At 58.9% G+C, this 10234-nt stretch overlaps 1 protein-coding gene across 2 annotated transcripts; it reads left to right on the top strand.

The window, feature by feature from the left end:
* Nucleotides 1-2426: 2426 nt before the first annotated feature.
* Nucleotides 2427-8166, top strand: DGCR6L (DiGeorge syndrome critical region gene 6 like). 2 transcript variants are annotated; one of them, XM_016939731.4, is made up of 5 exons: nucleotides 2427-2634; nucleotides 2714-2874; nucleotides 6272-6372; nucleotides 7015-7155; nucleotides 7667-8166. In XM_016939731.4, exons 1-5 carry the CDS (start codon nucleotides 2525-2527, stop codon nucleotides 7814-7816), a joined length of 663 nt encoding a protein of 220 aa, XP_016795220.1. In that variant the 5' UTR covers nucleotides 2427-2524; the 3' UTR covers nucleotides 7817-8166. The 2 variants fall into 2 exon arrangements, with proteins under 2 accessions (XP_016795220.1, XP_054531970.1); XM_054675995.2 differs by having other exon boundaries at nucleotides 2433-2634; nucleotides 6971-7155.
* Nucleotides 8167-10234: the final 2068 nt, after the last annotated feature.

Raw genomic sequence — 10234 nt, 5'->3', positions numbered from 1 at the left:
CAGCTCCCCCATTCCTACACATACATCACCCATCCCTGGGGCTCTGGAGGATGAGACCCCTCCTTCCAGACCAGGCCCTCCCTGAAGACCCAGAGGTGGCCCAGGAGTCCCCATGCCTGAGTGACATACTGCTCATGTCCATGAAAAAGAAAAGGAACTTTGTGTGTGTGTGTGTGTACAATGGAAGTTTATATATATATGTATAAAGCATATATATATATTCTTTTAAGTTCTGGGGTACATGTGCAGAACATGCAGGTTTGTTACATAGGTATACACGTGCCATGGTGGTTTGCTGCACCCATGAACCTATCATCTACATTAGGTATTTCTCCTAATGCGAAAGGAACTTTTTTATCTGAGGAATGTGAGCTCCCTTTAATTATCTGGCCCAGAGAGGCACTGGAATGAAACAGCAGTCACATCCCACTCCTACTTGAGCTAACGACCTCTTGAAGCCAATTGCTCTGTGGGTTCCAGACTGACACCAAGTAGACATAAAAAGCCATACGCTGGACACCATAACTCTTACCCAGTAGTCCAACACCTTATAGCCAGTCACTAAGGGTTCTCTCTGGAAAGCAGTCAGAATTCCTGCTGACTTCATATCAGCCCACTCCTTGTCCCCTTCAGTCTTTAAAAACTTGCTTGTAATAAGGCTGAATGAAGCACTCCCAGGGCAACTTGGTGTGTCCTGGGCAGCTCTCTCAGCCTTGGCCCAGACAAACTCTCTATATGAACTGTGGTTCAGTTTGTTTCTTTAGGTCGACATACACATTAGGGGAGCAGTGCTGCTGGGCTGGGGAAGCTGGTTCAGGTCAGACGTTGCACCAAGGGTTGGAGAAGGGGCCTTCCTGCATCAGCACCCGGACAAGGCAGAGGAGCAGGTGTCCAAACCCAGGCCTGGCCTGCTCCTGCTGTGGCTCACAGCCCCCACCCCACCTGGCAGACCCCGGAGCTGGCGACAGTGTTGCCCAGCTAGCCACAGACATATCATCACGTGGGGCTGCCCTATATCCTCCCAGTCTCCACACAGACACCCTTCATGGACTGGGGGACTGAGGGCAGGGACACTGGTGAAACAGGCAGGCGTCTTCACCCAGCTGCTCATCCCACTCACGACCTCCGGGGGAGGTGACAGTGACCAAGCCCAGCCCCAGCTGGCTCCTGGTCACTCACTACAGACTCAGCTCCCACAATCTCGAGTCCCACCTCCAGCTCCTGCCATTCTGAGGGACCTGGAGGCCAGGGTGCCCGGCGCATGATCAGCTCTGGGTTGTGGACCACCCTCCACGGCAGTGGCCTGAGCGCTTGTCATTATTCACTTTATTCACGCCTGGTTTCTGTCTGGAAGGGACCACAAGGACATGGCGTGCAGGGGAGCCAATCCTGCCAGGGACTGAGGAAACAGATCCTGGAGAAAACCAGACACTTTGCTGGCACTTCAGGGGGACCCCAGTTGGTCGGCTCAACGCCCCCTCTTCCCCATAGCCAATTACTAACCAATGTTCTCTCTGGAAACCAGTCATAATTCCTAACCTGGTCAAAGCAGGGTCATCTCACACAGCCCAGCCACCCAGCAGGCAGCTAAAGAATGCCTGGTGAAATGCAAGTCTGATCGTGTCTGCGTCCCCAAGCCCTTCCGTGCCCCCTGCTGCTCTATGGACAAGCCCCCAGCAGCCTCTGTAATGCACAGCACCCGCCCTTGTCTCCTGTGCTGGCTTCCGCAGCCTGGCCACACTGGTCCTCTCGCCCACCCACCTGACCTGACTCTGGCAGGGCCTTTGCAGGAGCCATTCCTCCACCCGAGCCCCTCCTATTAAAGCCTGTTCCTAGACGGTTCAGCCCCAGCCACCAGAAGCCCCCCAGCCCCGGCCCAGCAGCTGGCCTGTGGAGCGGGGAGAGCGCAGTCTGGGCTCACGGGCTGGGGGCCACGGAGGCCCAGATGGGGACTCTGGCTCCGACTGTCCTGGCCCAGAGGCTCTAGGGCGGTCCTGTCTGTCTCACCCCGGGGGCGGGGAGGACGCAGACAGACCCCAGCGCCACTGCTCGGCCGCGGATGGTGCCTTAGACCCAGGTCCTGTGGGCTCTGGCCCGAGACCCCTGCCTCTGGGAAGGCCGGTGACCGGGATAGTCCACCTCGCAGGCGCGCCGGCGCGGAGCCCGGACCTCGGCCCGCAATGACTCAGCAAGGGCCGGTGGGATTCTCCGTGGTCCTGCGATATCCAGGCGGCGGAGTCTCGCCTTTAATGTCGCGCGGGGAGCAGGCAGGTGCGAGCCTGGGCTGAGCAAAACCCTCCTTGGAGTCTCCGCAGAGAGGCGGGGCGCGCCTCCTGAATAAGCAGGCGGCGGGGCGCGGGGCAGGGCGGGGCAGGCGGCCCGGCCCTCTAGGGACTGTCGTAAAAGGGGGCGGAGCGCGCCGCGCGTGGGACTATCGGAAAAGGGGCGGGACGCGCCGCGCTCGGGATGTCGTGAAGCTGGGGGAGCTCGTCGCCGCCGCCGGCGGCTAGCGGGCGTCCGCGCCATGGAGCGCTACGCGGGCGCCTTGGAGGAGGTGGCGGACGGTGCCCGGCAGCAGGAGCGACACTACCAGTTGCTGTCGGCGCTACAGAGCCTGGTGAAGGAGTTGCCCAGGTACGCGGGCGGGGCGGGCGGCGGCCTGCGGAGGCGGCTTCGTGTCCCGCCGGGGCTCACCGCGCCCCCCTACCCGCAGCTCTTTCCAGCAGCGCTTGTCCTACACCACGCTCAGCGACCTGGCCCTGGCGCTTCTCGACGGCACCGTGTTCGAAATCGTGCAGGGGCTACTGGAAATCCAGCACCTCACCGAAAAGAGCCTGTACAACCAGCGCCTGCGCCTACAGAACGAGCACCGAGGTGCGCGGGGGCAGCGGGATGAGGTGCCGCCTCCTCCGGGTCGGCGCCTCCGGGCAGCTCTTGGTATCTGTGCAGATCAGCTCCTTCCTTGGGAGTGTTCGGAAGAGGTCTCTAAGATTGACAAAATCAACGGGCGCAGAGACTGAGACAGCGCCTTTTTGGTGATCAATGGGTCCAACCAGTTTTGTTTTCAGTTGCGCAGCACCCACCTTCTTAGCAGAAACTCCCTGTTCGGGCTTCCCTGTGCCCCACGGGCTTCCAGACAGGATGGCCCTAGGCCTCGGTGCCTGATTGGCCTGCAGGCAGACTCTGGTGGTGGCGCTGACTGCAGCAGCATTGCCCCTCAGTAGTTGGAAGTCTGTTGACAGTTGTGCAGCAAGCGTCTTTCAGGGTCAGTTCCCTCTCAGGCCTCGCAGGGCCTCATTCCAGTTGCACATCAAATTCCTAAGCACTGTCTCCTGTGGCGCCCTCCCAAACCCGAAGAGCTTCCCACTTGAGCCAGGCCTGCTTGGTGGGCTTGGGAGCCCTTTCCTGCAAATTATATAGGGCAGGTCCCCCTGCACCATCAGTTTCCACCTTTGTTATTTTTCCCAAACTTCTTATTTTAGAAGTTAAAACATTTAGAAAAGCTGAAAAGATAGTATAGTGCATACGCTTGTGCTCTTCACCTAAAGTTCAGTAGTTAACGTTTTGCTCTAGTTCTTGACATCCCAAAATATATACATGTGACAGCATAGCATTCACCAAGAGTCTTCAGCATTCCTGGAGACCAGGATTTTCAACCCAGCCATGCTGATATTTGTGGCTGGGTAAGTCTTTTTGGTGAGATGCTGTCTTGCGCATTGCAGGATGGCAGGGGTACCCTCCCTAGTCCTGAAAACCAAGAATGCCTCCAGACAACCTGGGTGGTGGGGTCAACCTTGGCCTTGGATTGGGAGCAAGTGCTCTAGAACAAAAGCGGTTTCCTACACAGCTGCAGAAGGTAGCCCCCTGAGAAATTAACTGTTCCGGGTGTCTCCTGACTTTCAGTGCACGGCCACATCATGGTACCAAACTTGTGGCAAATTGTTGCTTTATAAGTAAGGATCCAGTCCAAGTTCATGTACTACAGTTGGTTACTTTGGTCTCTTTGCTTCTGAAACAGTCCCCAACATTTATTGTGGCATTGACTTTTTTGTAGAGTCCAGGGCATTCTAATTTTATAGAATGCCCTGCTCTTGATCTATCAGACGAAATGCTTCCTCTTGCATTTAACCTGCTTCTCCACTCTCTGGGTTTCCTGTACACTGGACTGCTGGTAGAAGCCTGATTAGAAGCAGGTTTAATGTGGCAAAAATTTATCCTAGCAGTGCAAGGCCCCCTTCCCCAGAAGGCAGGCAGTGTCCATCTGCTCCAGGATTGGTGTGTTTTTATCAAGAATGGATGTTGGATTTTGGCAGTTCCCTTTTTGGCAGCTCTTGAGATGATCACGTGGTGAATCATTTTCTATTACTACAGTGAATTACAGTCACTTGAATTCCATCCTACTGGGTCGTGCTGTAGTATCCTTTTTATGTACGCTGGATTTGATTTGCTAAAATCTTAAGAATTTTTTGGTCTATGTTCATGATAAACTGTGGTTTATAGTTTTCATGTAATATCTGGTTTGGGTATCAGGGTTTTTGCCAGCCTTATAGGATGAGTTTCGAAGTGTTCTCTCCTCTTCAGTTTTCCAGAAGAGTTTGTGTAGAATTGGCATTACTTCTTCCCCTAAATGTCTGGGCGATTGTCTTTTTAAAAATTTTATTGAGCTGTAAGATGTATGCAGTTTACTAATCCCAAGCGCATGGCTCATTATTCCTTAATGCCCAGACTGTGCCATGTGTGGCCAGTTGGGGGCGCTCCAGGCACCTTTAGATGCCGCCCCATCATTCTGTGAGCACTTTCTTGCTTTCTGGTTCAGGTATGTGTTCAGGCTCATCTTTTCTTGTATTCTCCGTGTCTCAGTCCTGGAATCGGCCATTTTTCCACAGAGCTATAGTTCCTTATAGCAGGATGGGGAGTTTCAGTAACTGCCTGGGCCCAATGCTGTTTGTGCTTCAGAAGGTTTGGGCCAGGCCCTGGTTCCACCAGCAGCAGGCATGCCTGCATTGACTTTCTGCTTCTCCTGCTGATTTGGCAGGGGCGACTGGCTGCTCCTGCCTCCTTTGTGTTCCCTGGTCATGTCTAAGGCCAGGCCCCTTCTGCCCAGGCAGCCGGCGTGGCTCTCTTCTTGCCTTTTGGTTGCCTATCTAGTGGAATCTGGTAGTGGACCTGGCACTTGTAGCAATGTTTGATCAGTAGAGTGAAGGAGATCACATTTCCCTGCTTCCCTGTGTTATGGAGCTGTCTTGAGGGGGGCTTTTGGTAAATACCATCGTCGAGGTGTGTACAGAATGTGAAGAGACAGGAGATCGGGGAAGGCTGTAGGCACAGCAGGAGCCAGGCTACCTGCAGGGGAGCCTCAGGGGCCCTGGAGTTCCCTGGGGACTGGCCACCAGAGAAGAGCTGCAACATCAGGGCTCTTCCCAGGAACAGAGTGTTGGGTTTCACCTTTTCTTTTGGCCAGGGACCCCTCCCTCCTGGGGAGCTGTAGCCATTTGGCACTTACTGGTCACTGGCGCCAGCTGTGGGGTGCTGCATGTTCTGTTTCATGGTGGTTTATGTCCCATGATCGCTTCCTTGTACATTCCCTTCAGACTAGACAGTTTGCACACATCTGTGTTTGTGCACAGTTTAGCAAGGACCGTGGAGCTTTACTTGGTGGCTGAGGGTGAGCCCCTCAGAGCCTCACAGGCTTATGGCACCCCAAGCTCATCCCAAACTTGGGCCTCCCAGGTCTGCCCACCCTTCTCCCTCTGGCGCTGTGCGGGGGCTGGGAGCTGCAAATGAGGGAGGGGCTGTCCACCCTGAAGGGCAGCACTGAGGGTGGAGGGCCCGACCACACCCCTGGTAGGCAGAGGCCCCACGCCCAGGGTCAGCGACCCCGCTCCTCCTGCTCCTTTCCCATGCCTTTGCCTGAGGTGGTCTCTGACACTTGAGTAGATGTCTCATGGCCTGTGGCCACGGGGGCCCTGAAGCCCTCAGACTGCAGCCTCCCTCCCGCCTGCCTCCTCCAGCTGCCCTGGGTCTGAGGCTGCAGCTTTGGCCCCACCTGGCCAGTCTTCCCCACCCCACTCTCTTTCAGTGCCCCGCACCTTCTGGAGTCCCCTGGGGACTTGCCATGACAGTGGGGTGGGAGGATGGAGGAGGCTGGCGTCCTCCCCAGTGCAGACACCCCTTTGGCCTGGCTGCTCTGCTGGGTTGGTAAGGCAGGTGCCCATGGGTGAGGGCTGCTGCCGAGTCCCACCGCCTGCTGACGGGCTCTCATCCCTCCCAGTGCTCAGGCAGGCGCTGCGGCAGAAGCACCAGGAAGCCCAGCAGGCCTGCCGGCCCCACAACCTGCCTGTGGTTCAGGCGGCTCAGCAGCGAGAACTAGAGGTACTGGGGGCGCAGGCAGGGTGGCCGGCCCAGCTCTCCTGTGGGCACCACCTGGCTCTGCTGACTGGGCTGAGCTGAAGGGGTGTGGGGGCTCAGGCATGGGTGGCTGTCCTGGGCCTGAGTGGGACACTGGAGGCCTAGTGAGTCCCACCAGGTGGCTCCTCCTTGCGGATACCAAGTGTGCTGGGGCTGGGTGGAGGGTGAGAACCCACCAGTGCTCCCCTGGATAGCAGCTCCTCGTGGGTTTGGGCCTCCACAGAGCAGGTGGCCTCAGGGGGGTACAAAGGCAATGGTAGGGTGATGGGGCCAGGAGGGGGCCCATCCTTCTCCCAGGGAGCACAGGGACAACCAGAGACTGGCATGTAACCAACAAGCCGTGGGACAGGGTGTGCCTGTGGAGATGTGTGTGTGGTCCTAAGGCAGTCCCAAGTCAGGGCATTCGTGGAAGCCCCTTGGGGCCCCCTTCAGGGGTTCACATGGCCGAGGAGAGGCCTGGGTGTGGTGAGGATGCACCGGTGGTGTCAGAGCTGCTGCCACTGGGGACGGCAGCAGGAGCATGTGTTTGAGCTGCCCTCACCCCCCCACCCCCTGATGGCAGAGCTGCCCTCACCTCTCCCCCTCCACGCCCCGGCCCCGTGGCAGGCCGTGGAACACCGGATCCGTGAGGAGCAGCGGGCGATGGATCAGAAGATCGTCCTGGAGCTGGACCGGAAGGTGGCTGACCAGCAGAGCACACTGGAGAAGGCGGGGGTGGCTGGCTTCTACGTGACCACCAACCCACAGGTCAGTGCCTGGGCCTGCTCTGCCCTAGCCCGAGTGCCCCTGGGCCCCATTCCATCTGGGGTTTTACTGCTGGTCCCTGGGGAGCCAGGCTCAGGGTGTGGGGGTGAAGTGGAAGGATTGAGGCTCTGGAAGGGATTTCTGTGCCATTCCCAGCACGGAGGCCAGGCCCATTCCCTACAGGAGGGTGAGCCAGCCAGCCATGGGCACTGCCCACCCTCCCCAGGCCTGCTGTGCCACACAGGGCCCTCTTCTGCTCCCCTCCCGCATGCCATTCCGAGTGGCCCTGCTGGGGGCAGAGGCTCAGATTCCGAGTGGCCCTGCTGGGGGCAGAGGCTCAGATTCCGAGTGGCCCTGTTGGGGGCAGAAGCTCAGATTCCACCCTGTCCTGGCAGGCCATGACCAGGCTTCACAGGATGGTCGCCCCCGTGGGCTCACTGCCTGGAACCCTTGGGCCGGGATGAAAGGGGCCTGGGGGTCACTCTGGCCTTCATGGGGCCCCTCTGTATCCCAGGAGCTGATGCTGCAGATGAACCTGCTGGAACTCATCCGAAAGCTGCAGCAGAGGGGCTGCCGGGCAGGGAATGCAGCCCTGGGACTGGGAGGTCCCTGGCAGTCGCCTGCTGCCCAGTGTGACCAGAAAGGCAGCCCTGTCCCACCATAGCCACAGGCAGCAGAAGTCTGGACAAAGTTCATCTTCTTGACCTTTGGCCACTGCCTTCCCAGCTGCCTGTCACCCTTCATCTGGGACTTGCTGTCAAACCCTAGGATAGTCTCATAAAGGGGAGGCTGGGCCAGCCTGCTGCTGTCTGCTTCAGGGCCAGGCAGAGAGTGAGGCTGGGGGTTCTCACACCTTACTCCACCGGGCACATCCCAACCTGCACTGAGGCCCACCCGAGTGCTTGTTCTGGTCTCAGCTGCTCCCTTGGCAGTTGCAGCCCCCATGCAGAAGAGGCTCCCAGGCCCAAGTTCTGTGTGACCCAGAGAAATAAAGATGCCTCAGTGTGGCCCGCATGTGGCTTGTGTGATAGCTGCAGGTTCTGCCATAACCGGGGCCCTGGTAGGGCCCCCACCTCTGTTGCAGCAGAGGCCTCTACCTGGGGGCCCCTCCCTGGGCTGTGTGCCCAGCCCACCACCCCTCCCCCTGCATGGAGACTGGGACCCTCCAGCCTTTCCTGCCCCAGCCCTGGTCCCAGGATGCTGTCACTGCCATCTGTACAGGGGCCCCCATCCAAGCCCCAGGGCATGAGGACCACATCCAGCCTGCTTTGTGGGGCTGGGGGCTGGAGAGCATGGGAGAAGGCCCGGAGTGCAAGTATGCGCCTGCCGCAGCCTGGTCAGTGTCCTGTGGGAACCACTAGGAGGAGCCTGATGCAGGTCACTGGGATAGAGGACTCAGGGTGGCAGGAATGGCCTGAGGAGGAGCCCTGCGGGGAGGCGTGCCAGGCCCACCTGGGGAGCTTGGCCTCTGCATCTGCATGAGTCCCCTCCGTGCTGGCCTGGGCCCATGGGCCCTGCTGGGTCCTTGTGGAGTCAGGGTTGGGGGTGTCCAGCACCCTGGGTGGCCAGGTCTGTGCAGGGCCTGGCCTCCAGGAACAGATGATGCTGGAAGCCAGAGTTTGGGATGAGACTTCTCTGACCCTGTCTGAGCCACTCCCTCTTTGTTGCCCAGAGCTGACCCTGTGTGAGGGCAAAGGGCTCTCAGCTGCAGGAACAGTGGTTTATTGACCAGGCAGGCCTCCCCAGCCCAGCCACTGCTCCCCGAGGGGCTCGGGCTGTGTGGGCTGGCCTTGGCAGAAGGTGGACAATCCTCTAGGTCCAAGGACATGGGGGTCACAGAGGTGGGGGCCTTGGGCCCACACATCCGAGGAAAGTTCCTAACAGTTACCAGCGGCTATCCCAGGCAGGTATCAGGGTCAGCCCACACCTGAGTGCCCCCACCATTGGCAGGGCCGGGAGGCACCTGACTCCACCTCCAGCAGCTCTGCAAGTGTGGGGTGAAAAAAGGTGAATCTGTGTGAGGATGGGGTTGGCTGCAGCTGTGGTGATGGCCTGGGCGGGGGCGGGGGGTGCTGGAGGCTGAGGGTGGGCTGGTGGGTGCTAGGTGGGGCAATGGAAGAGGTTGCCAGTTCGGAGCCACCTCAAGAGCTCCAGCCACAGCAGCTGCCGCTCCCGACGGGCGCCCTTCACGAGGCTGCTGTTCTCCAGGGCGTGGCAGGACACGTATGACAGCACCTACAGCCCTATACTTGTACACGGGGTAGCCGGCCTGGCCTGCATGCGGGCAGATATGCCATGAGGCCCAGGCCCAGCACCACACTCCATCGCACCAGGGAGGGCCCCATTCACCCAGCGGGAAGCTGATCTGGTCACACATGCCTAGCAGCTGTCCAAAGTACAGTAGGATGCAAGCGCAGCTCCTCCATCCTGTGCAGGTAAAGCCAGGAGCTGAGGGCTAATTCCAGGACACTGTCCCCGGTGCAGGGGTACAGGGCCCCTGTCCCAGCTCTGACCCTGTCCTGCCACCCCAGGTCCCCCATCTACACTCTCCAGACTTTATCCCCTTTGAGGTGGGGTTGGGGTATAGGCTCTGCCCGGCCCTCTCCCAGTGAGGCCTCTTCCCAGCAGGACTCTGCTGGGCTGCCCTACTCTTCTCCCTGGGGAGGCCTCAGCCCTTAGCCAACAAGGCCCCCCTCCTGCCTTCCCTACCCTCCTCTCTCCCACCTCTCCTCTACCTCCCTTCTTGGAGGTGCAGCCCTTCTGGGGCTTTGACCCACCCAGCAGCCTGCCCCACAGGGCAGAGAAGCTCCTCAGCTCTCCTGCCATCCCTTCCTCAAGCCCCTCCAGGGTTCTGTGGTATGACTGGTCTCCGGCCCCTGCCCTCGCCCTCTGTGGGCCGCTGCTCTGCCCCATCCCCACAGCTGCTGTGTCCCACACAGCTGCCACCAGCCCGAGTCCTCGGAAGGGGGCTGCTCTGAATCGAGATGTGTTGCAAATGTCAAATACACACAGGATTTAGGAGACTTTCTAGAAAAATAATGCACGATGCCGCATTGCTTTTCTAAAATCAACTTGAATACAA

This window comes from Pan troglodytes, chromosome 23, assembly GCF_028858775.2.
Source record: "Pan troglodytes isolate AG18354 chromosome 23, NHGRI_mPanTro3-v2.0_pri, whole genome shotgun sequence".
NCBI lineage: Eukaryota > Metazoa > Chordata > Mammalia > Primates > Hominidae > Pan > Pan troglodytes.
This window is presented reverse-complemented; position numbering and strand designations above follow the sequence as displayed.

Bases quoted from the DNA above. Each gene is read 5' to 3' on its own strand.
- DGCR6L (XM_016939731.4), top strand. From the start codon at position 2,525: ATGGAGCGCTACGCGGGCGCCTTGGAGGAGGTGGCGGACGGTGCCCGG. The intron at 2,635-2,713 runs GTACGCGGGCGG...CCCTACCCGCAG, and splicing joins CTGGTGAAGGAGTTGCCCAG to CTCTTTCCAGCAGCGCTTGT. The intron at 2,875-6,271 runs GTGCGCGGGGGC...CATCCCTCCCAG, and splicing joins CCTACAGAACGAGCACCGAG to TGCTCAGGCAGGCGCTGCGG.